Source organism: Mustela putorius, unplaced genomic scaffold (assembly GCF_011764305.1).
Source record: "Mustela putorius furo isolate JIRA1106 unplaced genomic scaffold, ASM1176430v1.1 tig00000139_pilon_pilon_pilon, whole genome shotgun sequence".
Taxonomy (NCBI): Eukaryota; Metazoa; Chordata; class Mammalia; order Carnivora; family Mustelidae; genus Mustela; species Mustela putorius.
This window is the reverse complement of record NW_025421293.1, coordinates 11,262,622-11,285,771: the sequence shown is the minus strand read 5'-3', so window position 1 is coordinate 11,285,771 and position 23,150 is coordinate 11,262,622. Positions and strand designations below refer to the sequence as shown.

Genomic DNA, 23,150 nt, shown 5'->3' with positions numbered 1-23,150 from the left:
TCCTGGAACCTTCTTGACATACTTATGTCTGTCTTGTAAGTTCTTACGTTTCGGCCCATCCCAAATTCCCTTGTCTCTTTCCTCCTTCTCCCACCAGATTGTGCCCTGAATTAGGAATAGGAAGGATGGAGAGAGCCCAATATGTGCCAAGAGGGGAGAGAGCCGGGCATCTGCTGGAGAGGAGTAGAGCGATCCACACCCCTCGAGGACAGTTTTGGAGGATGGTCCAAGGCTGGGTCGGTGGCTGGAAACAGCCCTTACCTCGAGATGCAAAACTGGACATCAGTGTGGCAGTTACGTGTTTCCCTTCAAACTGGTTGCCAGGCTGGAATGACCTGTGACATCAGAGGCTTCCGACCTTCCTGATTGGAAGGACCAGATTCCATGGTGCTTGGCAGCAGAGGTGGACAACTGTATCTTCACAGACCTTTTGGCCACTCCTGGCTTTGCCCCAGCTTGGAGAAGGGATCACGGGCTTGTGTTCGGTCGGAATGTGCCCAGAACAGGGTCTCAGGTTGCTGGGAGGACAGAAAGAGCTTGGGAAAAATCATGGCTGATGATCAACCTAATCAACCGCATTCCCAGTCTGAGGACCAGAGTCCCCAGCCTAGCACCTCAGGGTACCATCTCAATGTGGTGGATGATGAAATCCCAGGACCATCAGGTGAGAAAGGAGGAAGAGGAAGGAACTTGGGAGGCTTGGCTAGTAAAGAGGAATGGGTACAAAAGTCAGGAAGGAGTGTCTGAGTAGGGTGTGTGTGACAGGAGAGATCCAGAAAGCCGGGGATTGGAGAAGGAAAGTATAGGAGTTGGGGACAAAACTATAACCATGGAAGGAAAGCCCAGGAAGCAGGGAAAGTGGGTTAGGAGATGAGGTCCAAAGAGGAGGTAAAGGAAGAGAGGAAATTATGCCATTATTCCCAGGGCAGAAGTTATCTACAATGAAATTTTGAGGATGCGGGTGGTGAAACAGTGCCAAAGATGAATGGGGACAGATGTGTATCAACAAAGGAGAAAGATGGAAACATGGTTGGGGAGATGTCAATTGTCAGTAAGGCTGGAGCGAATGAAGGGGAAGTTGGGGTTTTGGGAGGGGGAGAAGGGGTGGCTGAATTCCAAAGACCAAAGCCTTATACTGTAGCCTGGTTTCTTCACTCAGCCCCCTGGGTAGACCCCCGCCCCATGCCTGAGTCCCCCACAAGGAAGAGAGGAAGGGATGAGTCAGATGAGGAGACAGGCTCTGGCGCTGAGGACATCTGGGTCGTGGAGTCACTGTGTGGCCTCAAGATGAAGTTGAAGAGACAACGGGTGTCTTCAGTGCTCCCTGAACACCACGAGGTCTTCAAAAAGTTGCTTGGTAAGAAGATCTCCTCCAACCCTCTTCCATTTTCTCTTTAAATTCAAGAAGCTTCCAATGGAAAAGAATTTTCCAGTGGAAAAGCATTCTCTGAAGGTTGGTGAGCTCTCCATCCTTGGAGGACTCCATAATGATCCCTCACTGGGGACACATAAAAATGACAGAGGATTAGGTGAGACTTGGAGAAAGGTCTGTACTTGGGATGAGAAAGATTGGTTTCAGTTACACTCCTGAGATGTCTTAGTTCTTATTGGTCTTTTGTTTTGTTTTGTTTTGATATTTTATTTATTTATTTGACAGAGAGAGAGAGAGAGAGAGAGATCACAAGCAGGCAGAGGCAAGACAGAAAAAGAGGGGGAAAGCAGGCTCCCCGTTGAGGAGAGAGCCTGATGTGGGGCTCGATCCCAGAACCCTGGGATCATGACGTGAGCCACAGCTAAGGCTTTAACCCATGGAGCCACCCAGGTTCCCCTTATTGGCCTTTTGACTCTAAATGTCTTTGGCTGTGTGTGTGGAGTTGGGCAGGGGGTGTGGAAATGACATGCCATCTTTATACCCTTATGTCACTGTGGGATGAGAAAATGACAGGGAATGACTGTGGTCTCCGCAGTGGCATGTCCATGCATGATGAGACAGCGTCCCTGTTGACTTCCCATCCAATCTTACAGGTGTGCTCCCTCAGCCGCCCTACGCTGGAAGCCACCAACGTTGTCCGGGCGGTGACTGGTCTTTGCTCCCTTTTGCCCATCAGCCTCACCGCTGGCCACATCCTGGAACTTCCCCAGGAGAGGCATCATTCTCCTCTTTGCCCTGGAATGCTCCCACAGTAACCCCATTCTGCTTGTCAACCTGACCTATGCCCTCTTTTCACAGAGGATCCTGTCATTCAAAAATTTCTGGCCTGGGACAAAAATCTGAGCGTATCCGACAAGGTATCATTGTTCTCCACTCAGATGTGTTCTTGCTCCAACATCTGTCCTGGGGCAGGGCGATGCCTCCAAAACCCTTTCTCCAACCTCATCCTGCCAACACTTCCCGTTGGGGACCTCGTGGTTTCTTGCAGGTCCTCTGGGACCTGAGTCCCAGGCATGCCCCTCTGGCTGTTGGCACCTTAAGTCCTTTCTTTCTCAGCTCGTGGGTGGGGCTACCCGTGGCTCCAGCTTCTCAGAGACCCTCCAGAGGCCGGCTGTCCTGAAGACAAGCCCTCAGACCAGCACAGCTTGCTATCCTGGGAGCACCATCAACTCTTCCCTTGACTTCTTTGCTTTGCAACCAACCTTTTGACACCAAAGAAGCAAATTCACCCAGTCTGTCAAAGCGGGAGCACCTGCTCCAGCCTCCTGTCCCCATCCCCCACTGGTTTTCCTCGCCCAGGATGTGACCTCTGTCTGACACTGTGTCTCCTCTTGCTGGCAGTATCTCCTGTCTATGGTCATAGCTTACTTCAGCCGTGCTGGCCTCTTCTCCTGGCAGTACCAGCGAATCCATTTCTTCATAGCCCTGTGAGTATTTTTGTCTCATCCCTCAGTAGAATTCGCTACCTGGGTGGATGGAGGGGGATAGTGGGACCCTAACCTTTCATCTACTTTTTTTTTTTTAAACCATTTCTTACTGTTTATTAAACTACTTTTTAAAAAAAATGTTGACCCCCTGTTAAAAAAGATAGGATTATAGTACAGTGTTTTTTTAGACTGTTCCTTGTAAACACAAACAACCCTGACGTCAGCCAGGAGAAGCAAACAGAAGACCCTTCTAAGAGACAGAAAGAAGGAATGGAAACGCCCTGCCCTGAGCAAACAGACTAGCGAAGCAGCCAGTCCTGATCCTCTGTCTGTCCCCTTCCCACCGCGATAACAAGTGTAATTGTTTTCCTCCTAAGCATTCCCAGCACAAATGCCTCCATTCACGCCCCCAAGACATAGCACAGATCTGTTGTGAATGCTTCCGCGGGTGTGTCTTACAAGACCGTCCCCAATCCTGTGGGCACTATGTGCATTGAGTCCTTCAAAGCTCTGGTCTCCTCCTTCACTCTCCAGGGCCAGTGGTATTCTGGGTCAAGGCCAGGCTTCTGAGCTTGTATCCAACCCTTTCGTCTTCGTCCGACTTGCTCATCCCCTTGGTGTTTCAACCTTCTAAGGACACTTCCCTCTGTTCCTATATTGCGTTTTCTGTCTAGGTAATTTGGCACCTATACGCGAGGAAAACGACTTGTCCTCAAGGTCAACTTCAACTCCCATATCTTCAGATGCTCCCCCCTTCCCCGCCCTGCCCACCTCCCTGACTTCCGCACCGCAGCAGCGCTTCTGTAAAATCCGAGTGTCATGGATATTCTGGACTATGGTTATTGCCTATCCACTCACCGCCCCACCCCTCTGTCCCCTTCCCCAATCCCATTAGACTGGATGCCTGCAGGACTTGTCAAGATATTACCACACTCTCAAAGACACTGCAGAATTCCTTCTGTTTTGCAGAGGTTTAAGTTATGTTGGGACTAGGAGGTGATCAGTATTGCACTTGAACATGAGAAAAAGCATCATTTATTCATTCAACAAATACATATAGAGTACACCTTATGGACCAAGGACATGAGGCAATGGGAAGAGAAGTTCAAGAAGTGCGTGTTGAATTAATGCACCCAATGAACCCAGTCCTGTATTAGTCATTTGGTAGGAAAGTCATGGTTACAGAATAGATCAGGGTCAGCTCGTGCCCATGGGAGATGTATATGGCCTTGCTCTATGGGAAGACAGGTTTGTGCACAAACTAGCTAAAGGGAAGGGGTGGGTGTGGATGTCCCCCCACAGGACATGCCCTCAGGCTTCCCATTGAGTTCCCTCTCCATCCTCAAGCTGGGAGAAGTCTCTGCCCAGCCATGCCTTCTTGATGACTGAGTGGCACTCTGTGACACTGGGTAATAAGCAACCTGTGTCCTTGCTGGGAAGCTGAGCTCAGGTGGGGGAGGGGCATCCTTCCTGTCCTGCTCCTGACCATCCACCTGATGTCTCTCTCCAGCTACCTGGCCAATGATATGGAAGAGGATAACCAGGCCCCCAAACAGGCCATCTTTTCATTCCTCTATGGGAAGAACCGGTCTGAGCGACCCTTGTTCCACAAACTGAGATTCCAATTTATACGATCCATGAACTGGAGGACCAGGGTGTCCCGAGAAGAGTGTGAAGAGGTATGTTGGCTGGAGGGATTTGGGGTGTGGGGCCCAATGGGAGAGAGAGGAGGTGCAGCGAGGGACATGGGGATTTGGGACCAGAAAGAATTAAGGGTTGTGTTCTCATGGGGCCGCTTGTCTTCTAGATCCAGGCTTTTGATCCAGACCTGTGGGTGTGGGGGCGAGACCGCCTCACTCTGATGCCCTAGGTCTCCTAGGGCCATGGAGGCCTGAGGTCATCGGCCTAAGGGAAGGTAGGTCTCTGTCCTCATGGGTCCAGGCACAATGATTTCTTGTGTAATGAGGAGATATGAGGAATCCAGTAGCTGAACCGACGCTCCTCTCCCTAGCCCCACATGTCAGCCTTCCATGCGCTAGGAGGTGGAAGCTGTACACGCACTCAGGTCCCAGCCACGAGCTGACAACCCCACAGAGCCATGACTCAGGGAGACGTGTGGAAAACCTTAAGGACCTCAGGAAAACCAGTTTATCACAGAGGCATGGACTTGGCTGAAATAATTCCATTGAAACCAACTGGGCCCAGATGATAGCTCTGAGGAAATGTTGACTTTCTTTGAAAAGGGAGCAAGTTTCCAATTTTCCCCCTACATTTTGTTTTTACTTTCTCTTTCATGCCTCAGAGATATGAATTCTGGGGATTTATTTACAACAAAGTAAATGTCTAACAATAGGGCATTGGATGGAAGAGTCTATGTATCCAATAATAAAAGATAAAATTAGGACTAGCTGTGTGTTCATCCAGATTTGCTTGCGAACACATTGCTGAGGCCAGATGGCATCTGTCAGTCCTTTGTGTCCCCTGCCCACTTCTGGACGAGTCTCTCATCTCGTTCCATTACATCTTTCCCCTCAGGTTCACAGTCAAGGAGTTTGTCAGAATGAGTAAACCTTCAGAAATACTAGTTTCAGGGTGCCTGGGTGGATCAGTGGGTTAAGCCTCTGCCTTTGGCTCAGGTCATGATCCCAGGATCCTGGGATCGAGCACCACATCGGGCTCTCTGCTGAGGCGGGAGCCTGCTTCCCCCTCTCTCCCTGCCTGCCTCTCTGCCTACTTGTGATCTGTCTGTCAAATAAATAAATAAAATCTTTAAAAAAAATGATATACTAGTTTTAGCATAGCTTATTGTGATCAGCATGTAGAGTTATAGATTTGGGCAGAGGATAAAGTAAAGCTTTGGTTTAAATCATGTGAACTAGTTCTCAGTCCATTCGGGCTCCCACAACGAAGTACTACATGGCTTTGAGCAAGACATTTATTTCTCATGATTTGGAGGCTGGAAGTCTGAGAGCAGGGTGCCGGACCCTTTTCTGGGTTGCAGACTAAGTGGGTTCTGAGTTATGTCACTGGGGTCTCTTTTATCAGAGCACTACTGCCATTGTTGAGGCCCCCCCCCCATGGCCATATCATCCTGAAGACCTCATCTTATAGCACCATCACCTTGTGGGTTAGGATCTCAATGTACAAATTTGAGGGAGGTGAAGAGACAAACATTCAGACCATGTAGTACTGACCAAATTTAGGACTAGGTGTTATGGTTAAACATTAGGATCTAGGGTTAGAATGGAGGATTATGTGGTCTCATGGTTCATGATGTTGATGTTTGCAGTATGGTTCTTTGTTCAGACTTTAAGTAGCACAAAAGGACCAAGGTGAGTTTCAGGTCTAAAGCAACATTCTCTCAAGTTTGTTTGTTTGTTTTGTTGTTGTTTTGTTTTTGTTTTATTTTTAAAGATTTTATTTGTCAGAGACAGAGAGAGAACACAGGCAGGGGAGTAGCAGGCAGAGGGAGAAGCAGGCTCCTCATTTGAGCAAGGAGCCTGATGTGGAACTCATTCCCGGGTACCTGAGCCGAAGGCAGACGCTCAACCAACTATGCCACCCAGGCGACCCTCAAGTTTGCTTTACTCCCTGAGCAGAATCACCTAGAGTCCTGGCTATCAAGCAGATAACCGGGTGTGACCTTAGGCTCAGGAGAAAATTTGGGGAGTCAGGGTCACCAAAGTCCAAGAGTCATAACTGAAAATGAATTGGGGTTTAGAATGAAGGATTAGAGAGTAAGTTGGATTTATGAATTAGTCTAAATTCTGGTTAGAACTGACCAAGATGTCTGGAGCGTTGACTCCTTGCGATCTGACTTCCTCTCTTTCTCTCAATTTCAGATCCCTGAGCCCCGGAGAGACGCAGGTTTACAGCAGGAAATCAATCTAGACGCTAACAACAGGCATGAGGAAGGAAGAGAGGAGTCTCTTGTGCAGATAATCTAGAAGAACCCAAGAACTTCTAAAATGAGCTAAAGGGAATTTTCATATTGTTCTCTGAGGAGATGGGAGTACCTATAGGAGTCCAGAGAAGGACAATAAGAAACCAGGCTTTTGATCAGGATCCACCCTTTCCTGGGGTGGTATCAAATATTCCAGATTTTTTAAGTCAAATCTCGCTTGAGGTAGGAGTTGGAGATCCTGTTTTATATGCATTGGGACACAATCAAGAAGGAGATTACTTCAAAAATATAAAACGAGAGACAAAGGATTATCTTAACCTAATATTAGGCCATGAATTTCATTGGTATATTTTGAAAATGTTGTCCTTAGAACTATTTTATTTATTTTTATATTTTATATTTATGTATTTATTTTTAAAAGTTCTGAAATAGTCATAGTTTTCAAAACTAGTTTTCAAAAAATGTTTTGTGATGAGATTACACCTGTAGATAAAATATTGTTGACATATTCGGGATAGGTTTTTGTGTTTTTACTATAGCTATATATCAATTACACTTATAACTAGGTAGGTGATTCCCTCAAGTTGTTATTACTGTAAATGTTTATTTGACATGTAGTCTTCATTATTAAAAAGTGGGAATCAGTTGTAATTCTTTTACTTGCCTGGATGACACGTTTGTAAGTTGTTTTATGTTATTTTAGGTTATTAAAGAGGACACTGCAATGTGTCTCTTGAGGAAACATAATAAAGATAAAAGTCTTCATCTTCGAGGTGTTTGTGGTCATCTCAGTTGGTCTTACTGTTCACTGTCCAATGACACTCTTTCTTAACGGGGCTGTGATTATTCAGCCACACTTCTTACCTTTGAAAAATAAGTGTAAGTTTTTTTTTTTAATGAGGATGTGGGTTTTTTTTTTAAGCTTTTATTTATTTATTTGACAGAGAGAGATCACAAGTAGGCAGAGAGGCAGGCAGAAAGAGACAGGGGATGCAGGCTCCCCTCTGTGCAGAGAACCAGATGCGGATACGGGCGAACTCGATCCCAGGACCATCAGATCATGACCTAAGCCGAAAGCAGACATTTAACCCACTGAGCAACCCAAGTGCCCCAAGTAGAAGTTACCTTTTATGTAGAAAAAAAAAGAAGATTAAGTGAACCCTGAGCTTGTGTCTTAAAGCAAGAAACAAGGCAAAGATATTGAGGCAGGAAAAGGGAAAGAAGGAAGACAGAGCTATGGGGACCTAGATAATCTGAAATTCACAAAAAGGGAACGTGCCTCAGTGAGAGTATGCATTTTAGGCGATGAGCTATGGCCAGCAGACCCACAGGTGCAAGGGAGCACCCTTCTTTGGTAGAAGGAAAATCTACAGTATGGGATGAAATAGAACAACTGGAAAGAAATGAGGCCTTGGGAGAACTTTCTGAGAAACACAGTAAGTTAGGAGAAGCTTAAGCTGTCAAATAAGAGAGGCATGGAGAAGAAAGAGTTAATGGCAGGAATCCTGAATATTGGAGGAAACCATCTTGGGAGATGGTAGCACCAGAGAATACTGGGGCTGTCTCAAATACCAAGCTTCAGTGTCCGCGGGAAGCATCCCATGGATGTCTTGGCACATAGATGCATATCACCCGTCATGAAGCTCACCTGAGCTTGGTGACCAGAGTTTTTACTGGGGTTTCTTTATGCAAGTGTGATTAACTCCATCATTGGCCATACATCGAACACAGTCTCCAACTCTCTTCCTTCCCCTAGAGATTGGGCTGATATCAAGTGGTTCAAAGCCCCACGCCTGTTGGGTTCCTGGTATGGCTGGCCCTATCCTGACTCATCTCATTAGCACAAACTCAAGTTTGCTCCAGTGTGAGTAACAAACACTCCTATCACTCAGGATTCCAAAGATGTAGAGGTTCTCTCCCAGGGAGCAGGGAGGGAGAGGTATCTGAAAAATTATTTATACAACACACTGGCTATGGTAGGAGATTGGCAAAACTCAGTTGGTCAGGGAAGGTAACAGTTTGGGGACAGATCTATCACAGGAGATGTTGGAGAAGTTGAACAAATAAGGATTGAAATAATGGGGTCCTCATGGGGATTTGGAATAGCTTGGGAGATGTGAGATATTTAGGAGATGAACACAGCACTCTATAGAGGAACAACAAGCAATGGAGTAAAGAGAAACCGAAGGGAAAATTTAGTGTGTGTGTGTGTGTGTGTGTGTGTGTGTGTGTTGGGGTTGGGGTGCAGTTCTGATACATAAGGTGAACTCCTAAGCCTGGAGCAATTTCAGAAAGTGAAAACACCAAAGTCAGAAGAGCCACAGGGACATCAGCATCTGATTACAGCAGCTCAAGGAGAGGGATGGCATTCAGAATTGGGACACAGTTGATGGACTGGGAACAGCAGAGGCTAGATTCTGCAGACACGGAAACAAAGAGGAGAAACAGTATGGCAGCTTGGAAACAGATATAACACATGAGACACTTAGGACTTAAAATGTATATTTAAGAAGCTTTACGTCTCTGCAAGGTGGCAGGTAAAGGCAGATGAGGAAACAACTCAAATGAGGAAAGATCTGAATGAAAAGGCACAAGAAACAGGACGGTGGATGCACACAATAAAGCAGTAACAAACAGGCGAGAAAGCAAACAGTCCGCTGACTGATGACAGGTGAGAACTGGGAGTGCTTGGGAACACTGGAGCAGAACATTGTGGTTTCAGCCTGGACACCTAGAGAAACTGAGATCAGGACGGATCCAGTTGAAGAGAAGGGGGAGCCGAGGCTGCTCAGAAGCGGGTGAAGCTTAAGAGACTTGGAGGATAGAGAGAGGGACCAGCTGAGAAAGTGGGAGAGGCTAGAGGCCACCGAAGGCTGAGAAGGAATACGGATCCAGGGAGGTGGTTCGGAAGTGTGAGCTGATGGCAGAAGCACGTGTGGCTCCCAGAGCACAGAAGAGTCAGAGCAGCCAAGCTTCTGGAACCGGAAAGCATCCAGGCCTATAGGTGGCCGCTGAGGGGAGGTCAGGAGGCAGCAACAGCGAAGTTCAGCCACACAGCAGAGGAGCAGCGGGCTTGTCCTGAGAAGCAGGAGTGAGGGAAGAAGTCCAGTGCCTGGAGATGGAGAAGTAGGATAGTGGTGGGGATCAGGGGTGTGATGTGGCTCAGTCAGTGAAGCAGCTGCCTCGGATCAGGTCATGATCTCAGGGTCCTGGGATCGAGCCCCGCATGGGGCTCTCTGCTCAGCAGGGAGCCTGCTTACCCCCCACCTTCCACCTGCCTCTGTGTCTACATGGGATCTCTCTCTCTGTGTCAAATAAATAAGACTGAGTGACAAACAAGGAGGAGCTGCTTTGTGAAGGGGAAACACGGAGAAAACTAGAAAGAAATAGGAGCAGGGACTCAGGAAGAGTCCCGCGGGCAACTCCGGGGCGCCTGTCTCAGTAGCTACTCCCATTCCCTCCGCTTCTCCCTCAGCGGCAGCCACGTTCCCTCTACCGCTACTCTCATCCTAGATAAGGCGGGATTGTCTTTTTCTTTTCAGTTTTTCCCTTTATTTCTCCTTTCCTTCCGCTTCCCTCTCCCTTCCTTTTCCCTTCCGTACCTTTCCCTCCCCTCCCCTTGCCTTTTTTCTTTTTATGTGTGGGTTTTTCGAGACGTCCCCTAACTTGTGGGCCCTTGAACTCAAGGTCATGTATTTGTAGTCTCTGGAGTGGGCTCCAACAGGCGCACCGCTGCCGCTGTCCTGCGCATGTGAAGCCCGGCCTGTGTGTCCTGTTCGCGCACGCGGAGTGCTGCCGCGCTGCTCTTGCTTCCCATATGAGTTCAGGTCACCGCTCGCTGTGGTTCCCAGACTTGGAGAAAGGTCTGTATTTGGGATGAGAAAGCTCGGTTTCAGTTACACTCCTGAGATGTCTTAGTTCTTACTGGTCTTTTGCTGTTTGGTTTTTTTTTTTTTTTCGTTATATTATTTTTTTATTTGACAGAGAGAGAGATCACAAGAAGGCAGAGGCAGACAGAAAGAGAGGGGGAAAGAAGGCTCCCCGTTGAGGAGAGAGCCTGATGTGGGGCTCGATCCCAGAACCCTGGGATCATGACGTGAGCCACAGCTAAGGCTTTAAACCATGGAGCCACCCAGGTTCCCCTTATTGGCCTTTTGACTCTAAATGTCTTTGGCTGTGTGTGTGGAGTTGGGCAGGGGGTGTGGAAATGACATGCCATCTTTATACCCTTATGTCACTGTGGGATGAGAAAATGACAGGGAATGACTGTGGTCTCCGCAGTGGCATGTCCATGCATGATGAGACAGCGTCCCTGTTGACTTCCCATCCAATCTTACAGGTGTGCTCCCTCAGCCTCCCCACGCCGGAAGCCACCAACGTTGTCCGGGCGGTGACTGGTCTTTGCTCCCTTTTGCCCATCAGCCTCACCGCTGGCCACATCCTGGAACTTCCCCAGGAGAGGCATCATTCTCCTCTTTGCCCTGGAATGCTCCCACAGTAACCCCATTCTGCTTGTCAACCTGACCTATGCCCTCTTTTCACAGAGGATCCTGTCATTCAAAAATTTCTGGCCTGGGACAAAAATCTGAGCGTATCCGACAAGGTATCATTGTTCTCCACTCAGATGTGTTCTTGCTCCAACATCTGTCCTGGGGCAGGGCGATGCCTCCAAAACCCTTTCTCCAACCTCATCCTGCCAACACTTCCCGTTGGGGACCTCGTGGTTTCCTGCAGGTCCTCTGGGACCTGAGTCCCAGGCGTGCCCCTCTGGCTGTTGGCACCTTAATTCCCTTCTTTCTCAGCTCTTGGGAGGGGCTACCCGTGGCTCCAGCTTCTCAGAGACCCTCCAGAGGCCGGCTGTCCTGAAGACAAGCCCTCAGACCAGCACAGCTTGCTATCCTGGGAGCACCATCAACTCTTCCCTTGACTTCTTTGCTTTGCAACCAACCTTTTGACACCAAAGAAGCAAATTCACCCAGTCCGTCAAAGCGGGAGCACCTGCTCCAGCCTCCTGTCCCCATGCCCCACTGGTTTTCCTCCCGCAGGATGTGACCTCTCTCTGACACTGTGTCTCCTCTTGCCGCCAGTATCTCCTGTCTATGGTCATAGCTTACTTCAGCCGTGCTGGCCTCTTCTCCTGGCAGTACCAGCGAATCCATTTCTTCATAGCCCTGTGAGTATTTTTGTCTCATCCCTCAGTAGAATTCGCTACCTGGGTGGATGGAGGGGGAAAGTGGGACCCTAACCTTTCTTCTACTTTTTTTCTTTTTTTAAACCATTTGTAACTGTTTATTAAACTACTTTTTAAAAACACTGTTGACCCCGTGTATAAAAACGATAGGATTATAGTATAGTGTTTTTTTAGACTATTCCTTGTATACACAAACAACCCTGACATCAGCCAGGAGAAGCAAACAGAAGACCCTTCTAAGAGACAGAAGGAAGGAAAGGACACGGCCCTGCCCTGAGCAAACAGACTAGCGAAGCAGCCGGTCCTGATCCTCCTTCTGTCCCCTTCCCATGGCGATACCAAGTGTAACTGTTTTCCTCCTAAGCATTCGCAGCACAAATGCCTCGATTCACCCCCCCAAGACATAAAACGAATCTGTTGTGAATGCTTCCGCGGGTGTGTCTTACAAGACCGTCCCCAAGCCCTTGGACGGTATGTGCATGAAGTCCTTCAAAGCTCTGGTCTCCTCCTCCACTCAGTGGTGTTCTGGGTCAAGGCCAGTCTTCTGAGCTTGGATCCAACCCTTTCGTCTTCATCCGACATGCTCATCCCTTTGGTGTTTCAACCTTCTAAGGACACTTCCCTCTGTTCCTATATTGCGTTTTCTGTCTAGGTAATTTTGCACTTATACCTGAGGAAAACGACTTGTCCTCAAGGTCAACTTCAACTCCCAAATCTTCAGATGCTCCCCCCTTCCCCGCCCCGCCAACCTCCCTGATTTCCGCCCCACAGTAACACTTCTGTTAAAATCCGAGTGTCATGGATATTCTGGACTATCGTTATTTCCAATCCACTCCCCGCCCCACCCCTCTGTCCCCTTCCCCAATCCCATTAGACCCGATGCCTGCAGGACTTGTCAAGATATTACCACACTCTCAAAGACACTGCAGAATTCCTTTTTGTTTTGCATAGGTTTAAGTTATGTTGGGACTAGGAGGTGATCAGTATTGCACTTGAACTTAAAAAAAGGCATCATTTATTCATTCAACAAATACATATAGAGTATACGTTATGGACCAAGGACATGAGGCAATGGGAAGAGAGGTTCAAGAAGTGCGTGTTGAATTAATGCACCCATGAACCCAGTCCTGTATTAGTCATTTGGTAGGAAAGTCATGGTTACAGAATACAACAGGGTCAGCTCCTGCCCATGGGAGATGTATATGGCCTTGCTCTATGGGAAGACAGGCTTGTGCACAAACTAGCTAAAGGGAAGGGGTGGGTGTGGGTGTCCCCCCACAGGACATGCCCTCAGGCTTCCCATTGAGTTCCCTCTCCATCCTCAAGCTGGGAGAAGTCTCTGCCCAGCCATGCCGTCTTTTTTAAAAAATTTTTTATAAACATATATTTTTATCCCCAGGGGTAGAGGTCTGTGAATCACCAGGTTTACACACTTCACAGCACTCACCAAACCACATACCCTCCCCAATGTCCATAATCCCACCCCCTTCTCCCAAACCCCTCCCCCCAGCAACCCTCAGTTTGTTTTGTGAGATTAAGATTCATTTATGGTTTGTCTCCCTCCCAATTCCATCTTGTTTCATTGATTCTTCTTCTACCCACTTAAGCCCCCATGTTGCATCACCACTTCCTCATATCAGGGAGATCATATGATAGTTGTCTTTCTCTGCTTGACTTATTTCGCTAAGCATGATACGCTCTAGTTCCATCCAGAGGTGTGAAAAAGACACTTCCACGGAAGAAAAAGGCAACCTACAGGATGGGGAAAATATCTGCCAATCATGTTTCTGGTAAAGCCTCATTCTAGAATACAGAGAGAACTCTTCAAACCCACCCAACAACAGAAACCAACATGATTCAAAATGGGCCAAGGACTGGAACAGACATTTCTCAAAGACGACACACACGTGTCCAAGGAGCATGTGGGAAGATGATCAACGTCACCAGCCATTAGGGAAATCAAATCAAAGCCACAGTGAGTTACCACCTCCCGTCCCTTAGCATGGCTACTACCAAAATGCATACAAATAACACGTGTTGGAGAAATCGGAACCCTCGTGCACTGTCGCTGGAATGCAAACTGTGGGAGCCACTACAGCCAGGAGAGCTCCTCAAAAATTAAAAATAAATCTGGCATTAATTTCCCATATGATCCAGCAAGTCCACTTTGGGAGACACGCTTAAAAGAACCAGAAGTAGGGTCTTAGAGAGGAATTTATACACCCACGCTGCATCATTCCCAATAGCGAAAATGCAAAAGTGACCCAAGTGTCCATTGACAGATAAAGAGACAAGCAGAATGCAGGCCACACATACAATGCAAGCAATATTCGGACTTAAAAAGAAGATTCTGGCATCTGTTCCAACATGGATGGACTCTGAAGACACGATGCTCAGCGAAACAAACCAGTGACAAAAAGACAAACACTGGATGAGTCCACTTAGGTGCTGAGAATAGTCACAATCAGAGCGACAGAGAGGACAACACTTGCAGGGGACAGGGGGAGTTGAGGCATTACTCTGTAATGGGGGCGGAGCTTTAGTTTTACAAGATGAGAAGTGTTCTCGAGACGGATGGTTGGTGGTGGTTGCACAAGCACATGAACGTACTTCATGCTCGTGAGCTGTATGTTTTAAAGGTAAAACGGTAAATTTCATGTTACATGTAACTTATCACAATTAAAAAATAAAGGAAGAAAAAAACTGAAGTAGTGTCTACCTGCATTTCCCTAGTCCAGTAACTTCTAGAGCTCTGCAGTCATCCCCTCCGTAAAGAAAAGAGTGAAATGGGATTATTAGTTAAGTATATTCACACGAGCTATCAGGAATTCCTGTCTCAAAAACTGAAATATTTTAAAAAATCTAGAATCATCACCTAATTGCAGGAAACGGTGTGAATTAAAGATAGGTATCAAGGTGAGCAGCTAAACTATGACAGAACCAATTTCATAAAGGAAACAACTTCTATTGATTTGTATTTTTCAATAAATTTAGCAGGACACGGTTTCCAAAAAATGAGAACATTCTCCAAAAAATAGCCAGCAGAGATTACTTAGAAATTAAAGATCAAATTGTTGAATTTTTTTAAAAACCCCCAAGTAAGAGACTTACGTAACAAATGGGACACAGAATATCTAACTTAGGAATTGTCTCCGATAACAAGAAATTGAAATGATGAAATAAAGCTTGAGATACAAAAGCCAGATCGAACAGATTCCACTTTCAGAAAGAGAAAACCAGAAGGACGAACACAAAGAATCAAAGGCAGAACAAAAAATGATACGTGAGCTGAAGAATCACACAAGCCTTCATGTCACAAGGGGCATTCAATTTGCAAACAAGAATACTGGGGGGGGGGGTGATACGGATCTAGAAATTTCCCAATAAAATGCCCCACACCAAAAAAATGGAGGAAAAAAAATGCCTAAAAAGTTACAGGTGGGGAGAAAAACACCACTGACCCTGGAACCTGCCATTCTACTTCTCACCTGAGAAAAACCCTTGGACAACTGTCCACGGCTTGTGAAAGAAAAAGAATTGCAAACCCAGAACTGTACGCCAAACCAAGCTATCATTTCAGCCTCCAGATATCAGAATCTTGCAAGAAAGCAGGACAACTGATTATCACAGGAGACACTTTCCTCAAAATGTTCAAGATATCCTCTGGCGGAAGCAAGCGAGAGGGCCACCCCAGAGGGCCAAGGGGATGCTGGAGCCTCCTGAAGGGGGTGTTTCCGATGCCACTGCTGCAAGCAGTGGTGCTCCGGACTGCCGACACACGACTCCTGTTTCAGAAGAAAAGTGCTCAGCAGACATGTCCCATCACCCTGTTTACAAAACATGTATCAACACAGGGTTTTCTACCCATGACGTAGGTGCCACAGCCAAGACTGCCCGAGACTGAAGGAGTTGAGCCAACAGAGAATCCACAGCAGGACACTGTAGTTGATCCGGCCCAAGTGAGCTGATGAACTGCCACGGAGAGTCACAACTTTTTGGGTTCAGTGAGTCCACAAGGCAAGGATGGGAGGGGTCAGAAGACTGACCACGTGATCAGTACGACGGCTTGATACCACTCGTATCAACACCAACATCCAAAACGAGATGTTAGCAAACAGAATCCAACACCAGAATGAAAAAAATAATATATGATCTCCAAGTGGTGCTTATGCCAAGAATACTGACTCGTTCAATCTTCGGAAATCCATTCATGTAATAGGCTACTCTAATATGGCTAAGAAAACACTTTGATCGCCACTAAGGTGCTGAAAAAGCCTCTGACAATGTTCAAAATACATACCTGATATAAAAAACCCTCAAGAAACTAGGAGTGGATACTTCACTAGCATGAATGTGTGTATACACACACACTCTCATACCCTAATCCACAGAGTATGTGTGATACATGTACAATCTGAATCACAGGAGAGCACACACAAGTTACAGAGACACAGCTGCACAGGCACGGGCATGTTTACGCAGTCTTCTCAGTTCTCAAGTCAGGGTTTTACTTAATGGACAAACGTAAGAGACAATCCCAGTAAGGTCAGTAACGAGGCAAAATGTTCACTGCCTCCAGCTGGAGAAAACAACTAGGCATATTAATCAACAGAGAGAGTAAAACTCTTTCTATTTGCAACGGATATGTTATACCCCAAAACAAGAGAATCAACAACAAAACCAACTCAATGAAAGAATAGTGTTACATAAAATCAGGACATACAAAGCAACAGGCCCGGAGGAGCCTGGCTGGCTCAGCTGAAAGAATGTGTAATTCTTCATTTTATTTTATTTTTCTTAAAGATTTTATTTATCCATCTGACAGAGATCACAAGTAGGCAGAGAGGCAGGCAGCGAGAGGTGAAGGGAAGCAGGCTCCCTGCCGAGCAGAGAGCCCGATGTGGGACTCGATCCCAGGACCCTGGGATCATGACCTGAGCCGAAGGCAGAGGCTTTAACCCATTGAGCCACCTAGGCACCCCAAGAATGTGCAACTCTTGATCCCAGGGCTGTCAGTTTGAGCCCCACGTTGGGTGCAGACTTAAATAAACTTACAAAAAAGAAAGGAAGAAAGAAAGAAAAAGAAAATTATTTTTAAAAAACTCAAACAAACCCAACAGCCCTTGTTACATTAACAGACTAAGAAGATATAATTCAAGCATATACACAGTTCATGGAGTAACAGAAAAGGTAAAAGCGTTAACAAGAAATGTACAAAATCTATACTAGGAAAGCTTTAAAACACTCCTGAAAGGCACAGAAGCACACCTGAAAAAAAAGGAATGATGTTCTTTGTTCCTGGATGGGTCAACACTAAGATATAAATACTCTGCCCTCAATTACTTAACAGATATGTGATCCCAACAAAAATACCAAAAGCTTTCTTCCTTGAACTATGTGAGCTGGCACTAAAGTTCATATGAGGGCAGAAAAAATCAAGAACTAGGAAAATCTCAAAAATAAAAAAGCTGTAGAGGGGGCCTAATCCCTACTTGATTTAAAACACAACCTTTATGATTAAAAGGGTTCGGTGTCAGCATACGGATGGAGATAGGTCAGTGGAACAGAGCACAAAGTCTACAAGTATACTTGTATGATTACATGACATGTCACGAGGACCTGTTTTATTATAATACATTATAACAATCCACTGATTTTTAATGAACAGTGTTAGAAGAACTATAGTCATTTGGGCATGGATGAAACTGCATCCATACTCCACACCATGAAAGAAAAAAGTCCAACTGGATCAGTGATCTCAATATAAAATATTAAACCGCACAGAAAAAACAATGGGTGAATTTTCCTAAAACCCAAATGTGGGGAAAAGTTTCTAACTATGATTCAAAATACAGGCAGACATTAGGACTGCTTTCAACAAAGACAGATAAGAATCAGATTTACCCTGCCTCCTGAGAGGACACCAAAAAACAGAATATACAAAGCAGTGGCTTTCTTTTTTTTTTTTTTTAAAGATTTTATTTATTTGTTTGACAGACAAAGATCACAAGTACACAGAGAGGCAGGCAGAGAGAGAGGGGGAAGCAGGCTCCCTGCTGAGCAGGGATCCTGATGTGGGGCTCAATCCCAGGACCCTGAGATCATGACCTGAGCCAAAGGCAGAGGCTTTAACCACTGAGCCACCCAGGTGCCCTCACAGCAGTGGCTTTTAAGACACGGATCTTGAAGCAATAAAGGGCAGCAATGAAGAACAGGAATCAGAGATAGGATATCAACAAGGAGAGGCCTCTGCTTACTGCCCTGAGAGTTCCCAGCCCTGGAGCAGGGAGGGAGAACCGAGAACAGGTGAGGAGGGTTGACAAACTGGGGGAAACATGCAGGGAAGGACAAGCCACCACAGAAAATGACACATCTACTGAAATGGGCCTAGAACTGACCCAGATGTTACAAGTGGCACTGATCATTAAAATAGTTTATTACCGTATTCCTTATGTTCAAAACATCTGAGTAGGAACAGGAAAGACATTTTAAAAGACTCAAACTGAACTTCTACAGATAAATACTACAATGTCTGAGAAAGTTAACACCCGACTAGATTAACACAGCACCAAAAAAAAAGATCAGTGAACACGAAGAACAGCCACAGGAGCTTTTATACAATGAAACACACAGAGAAAAAGGAATTGGAAGAGAACAAAGAATATCAGTGAGTTGTGAGACGACTTCACGCTGCGTAACACACACGGAAAAGGAGTCGCTGAGGACAGATGGAGGGAGGTGGGGGGAATATTTGAAGGAATACGGTCAAAAATTTCCCAAAGTTGATGAAAATCATAAACACACAGATCCAAGAAGTTCAATGACCCACAAGCACAGAGACCGGAGGAAAGCAATACCAACACACAGCATAACCAAACGCTCAAAACCAGGGATAAAGAGAAAAGTTCAAAAGCATCTAGAAGAAAAACCAAAAACCACAGGACAAACGTAGGAATGGAGAGGATGACATCACATTTCTCTTGGGAACAATGGAAGTGGGAAGACAGTAGGGGAACACATCTGATGTACAGGATAAAACCCACAAAGCTCCCCTGAAACTGTAAGTTTTTTTTTTTTTTTAAAGATTCTATCTATTTATTTGACTGACAGAGATCACAAGTAGGTAGGGAAGCAGGCAGAGAGAGAGGAAGGGAAGCAGGCTCCCCGCTGAGCAGAGAGCCCGATGTGGGGCTCGATCCCAGGACCCTGGGATCATGACCTGAGCCGAAGGCAGAGGCTTTAACCCACTGGGCTGCCCAGGTGCCCCGCTCCCCTCAAATTAAAGCCAAGGCAAAAATAAAGGACTTTTCCGACATATAAGAGCTGAAAGATTCAGCAGCAGCTTAAAGTGTCCCAAAATCCAGAAAGTACTTATCAAACTCAACATCCCAAAACCAAATAATCCAGTCAAGAAATGGGCAGAGGACACGAACAGACACTTCCCCAAAGACATACCTAGGGCCAAATGCATGTGCCTTACATGCAAAGATGCACAACGTCACTCATCATGAGGGAAACACAAATCAAAACGAGATCCCACCACACAGCTGTCTCAATGGCTAAACTCAACGACACAAGAAGCAACAGGGGTTGGCGAGGATGCGGAGAAAGGCGAACCTCGTGCACTGCTGGGGGTAATGCAAGCTGGTGCAGCCCCTCTGGAAAACAGTTCCCCAGAAAGTTGAAAATACAAATACCCTACAATCCAGCAATGACACTCTAGGTTAGGAATTTACCCAAAGGATACAAAAATACAGACTCGAAGGAGAACCTTCGATGTTTATGGAACCCCGATGTTTAGAGCAGCATGATCCACAAGAGCCAAACTACAGCGAGAGCCCAAATGTCCCCCGACTGAGGAATGAAGACGTTGTGGTGTATACACACAATGGATTATTACTCAGCCATCAAAAAGAATGATATCTTACCATTTGCAATGACCTCGATAGAACCAGAGGGTATTATGCTAAATGAAGTAAATCAGTCAGACAATGACAAATTTCATACGATTTCACTCACATGATTCATAAATATGGGATTTAAGAAACAAAACAGATGAACATATGGGAAGGAACAAAAGAGGAGAGGGGAATCAAACCATAAGAGAACACGATGAGGGGTGATGGGAGGGATGAGGGTGGGGTTGGGCTAGATGGGGGATGGGCATTAAGAAGATGTTTTGATGAGCACCAGGTGTCCTATGTAAGTGATGATTCACTGACCTCTACTCTTGAAACTAATATTGCACTGTAAGCTCACTCATTAAAATTTAAATAAAAATTTGAAAAAGAAAAAAAAGAACAACTAGAGGTGTTGACGGAAGTCCTTCAGGCAGAAGGAAAGTAAGAGCAGATAAAAATCTGTATCTACATAAAGAAATGAAGAGTACCAGAAATGGTAGCTATGCTATTTTCTTATTCCTTAAAAAATAATTATTTGCTTAAAAATCACTAGTCCTATGGGCTTGATTCTACTTGTAAGAGTAAAATGACACAACAGTGTGATGACCCAGCGGGGATCAATGGAAGTCACAAACTCTAAGCAATAAATGGTACCTTACCTGAAGATAAACTGTGATGAATTAAAAGTTTCATACTATAAATTGCAAAGCAATCACAAATAACAACTGTGTTAGAGCTAACAACCGCACACAAGATGTAAAATGGGATCATAAAAAATACATAATCGAAAGGAAGACAAAAGCAGGAGAAAGAAACAAAGCCAACAGTAGATGTCCGATGGATCTGACTGTAATTACGTCACCGCTAATCTTCACCAAAACATTCGGGAGAGGGGTGAGGACGAAACCGGGATGCTGAGAATTGAAACGGGAATGAGAGTAAGAATATATTTGCTAACGAATACTTTGCTGGGACGCCTGGGTGGCTCAGTGGGTTAAAGCCTCTGCCTTTGGCTCAGGTCATGATCCCAGGATCCTGGGATCAAGCCCCACATCTGGCTCTCTGCTCGGCGGGGAGCCTGCTTTCCACTCCCCCACTTGTGATCTCTGTCAAATAAATTAGTAAAATCTTAAAAAAAAAAAAAAAAGAAGAATACTTTGCTTTATTATTTACTGCACAACCCAAATGAACAGTAACAGAAGCATCTAAGGATGGGCAGGCCATTCCCTCAGCCTTAGCTTTTATCCCTGCATCAAACAGGAACAATGAAAACAGGTCTTCTTGGATCACCGAAGTTTGCTCACCCAGCAGGCCCTCGGTTTAGATAAGCTACATGCATGAGCCATATGTTGCAATACTTAATGGTTGTTATTAGAAAAGCTACCCATAACTACATCAACTCCCACAAAGACATTTTCTCAAATCCCAGGAAATCTTGAAAACCCACAAGTAACGAAACAGTCAATTCAAATCATGTAACGGGCGGCACTCTCCTTTTCTGAGACTGTCAGGAACATCAGTCATGTGTTTGCTCTACCCACACAGCCCTGAGGTAACCTACTATCTGCACACATGAACTCAGAAAAAGACTCTGGGTGCTGATATGACCCCCTAATAATTGTACTTTACATGATAATGTCTCTTATTTCCACATTCCCATTTTAAAATCTGAATCCAGGGGCACCTCAGTGGCTCAGTGGATTAAGGCTCTACCTTCTGCTCGGGTCACGGTCTCTGAGTCCTAGGATTGAGCACCACATCGGGCTCTCTGCTCAGCAGGAAGCCTACTTCCTCCTCTCTCTCTGCCTGCCTCTCTGCCTACTTGTGATCTCTCTCTGTCAAAGAAATAAAATCTGAATCCATATAACCCTTCTGAAATGCATTACAAAGCTAAGCAAGAGAACATATACAAAGACAGGAAAACTCACCTGGGATTCGTTCATTCTCTGCTGCTCTTGGAAAAGCATACAGACTGTTAACGGCTGACCTAGGGAAGCAGAAGAAATAATAGAAATCACGGGTAATGCAGCTTGCCGAGGTGGGAACATCCTGTGTGAGAACCACCAAAGAAAGCTCCTATCCTGTGAACACTCACAAGGGTCTAAAAATGTGAGAAAAGGAGAAACATCAGAGTAGAGCTGTTGTCACTCCCACATATCAGGAGGTGATTAGCAGGTTTCTCTCATTGGTTAATATAAACACCCATTAATTTTTCAAAGAGGTTGCCTTCATTAAATTAATGTTGAAAAGAAAACCCTCTTACACTGTTCACGCATTCTTTGTGACTATTCAAAGTGCTTAAAGTCACGGTATCCACAGGAACAGAAAACACCAGCTCTCTGAAGTGTGGAAGTGTGATCAACGTGCATCAAGGCATACTTTTGTTTTTAAATGAGATCACTTAACTCCGTTATCGCTGCACTTAAGAATCTTTTCCAAAAAAAAAAAAACCTTAACAGAGAGAACAGAACCCGGGCCCAGGAGCTGAGTCCTGCGAGCATGCCTACCTCCCGACGCCATCACCCAGAACAAGCCCCCTCCCATCTCAGGCCGTCTCCTCCTGTCAACTCCTCCACGCACGCTGGTCCAGCCCTACACTGGGAGATGCCCCAGGCACAACCCAGCGGGGTCAGCACATGCTCCTGCGCGCTTACAGACGCGCCTGGAACTGGACAGGGAACCAGGGGAGCAAGGGGTCGGGGGTGGGGGAAGGCGGGAACCCCCTGCGCTCCCGGGAAACGTTGAGTCCCACGAGTCTCCAGTCCCGGGGGAGTGCCCAACCCTCCAGGTCCAGCCGCTCGCGCTCTCTCGCCGCCCCGCCCCCCGCAAGATCCGCAAGCGCACGACCTACCACGTCGGGACACGACGAGCTGCCCCGAGGCTCCCGAGGACTCCGGGGCGGGGGCTGCTCCTCCTCCACCTCCCGGGGCCGCCGTTCCCGCGGAGCCGGCTCTGGGCCCACGGGCAAACTCACTTCAGGTCGACGACCTTCCCGGGGCCCGAATCGGTCTCTAAGGGCCTCCCCGTCCCGCGGGCGCAGACCGGCCGAGCCCGGGCCGAGCCGCCCTGCTCCGTCGCCGCCGCCACGGCCCGACCCCTCCGGCCCAGCCCGCGGGCTCCGGGGCTCGAGCTCGAGAGTCCACGCTCGAGCCTCCGACCCGCCTGCGCGGAGCCGCGCCCGCACAGCGCCGTGCCCGCTGGATGCCGGCGCGACCGGACAGCGTGCAGCCCCGTAGGCCCCGGGACCGTTGCCCGCCGGAGGCCAAAGCCTGGGAACCACGGCGAGCGGTGACCT

General features: G+C 46.6%; 2 protein-coding genes across 2 annotated transcripts in view; one reads left to right on the top strand and one right to left on the bottom strand.

Annotated features, from left to right (window-relative positions):
* Positions 1 to 22,843, bottom strand: part of RBAK (RB associated KRAB zinc finger) — a 50,986-nt gene extending 28,143 nt beyond the window's left edge. Inside the window, exons 1-2 of the mRNA XM_045075141.1 lie at positions 22,707 to 22,843; positions 21,784 to 21,842 (exon numbers count right to left, since the gene is read on the bottom strand). The gene's annotated coding sequence lies outside the window, so the exon portion shown is untranslated. The remainder of the gene's footprint in view (positions 1 to 21,783; positions 21,843 to 22,706) is intronic.
* Positions 205 to 23,147, top strand: LOC101670221 (speedy protein E4A-like). Its single transcript, XM_045074874.1, has 6 exons — positions 205 to 664; positions 1,160 to 1,357; positions 2,231 to 2,289; positions 2,774 to 2,859; positions 4,370 to 4,538; positions 22,644 to 23,147. Exons 1-6 carry the CDS (start codon positions 385 to 387, stop codon positions 23,145 to 23,147), a joined length of 1,296 nt encoding a protein of 431 aa, XP_044930809.1. The 5' UTR covers positions 205 to 384.
* Positions 23,148 to 23,150: the final 3 nt, after the last annotated feature.

Coding starts and splice junctions, on each gene's coding strand:
- LOC101670221 (XM_045074874.1), top strand. CDS start 385: ATGGTGCTTGGCAGCAGAGGTGGACAACTGTATCTTCACAGACCTTTT. Junction 2,860..4,369: donor ATCCATTTCTTCATAGCCCT/GTGAGTATTTTT, acceptor GTCTCTCTCCAG/CTACCTGGCCAATGATATGG. Junction 4,539..22,643: donor CCCGAGAAGAGTGTGAAGAG/GTATGTTGGCTG, acceptor CCAACCCTCCAG/GTCCAGCCGCTCGCGCTCTC.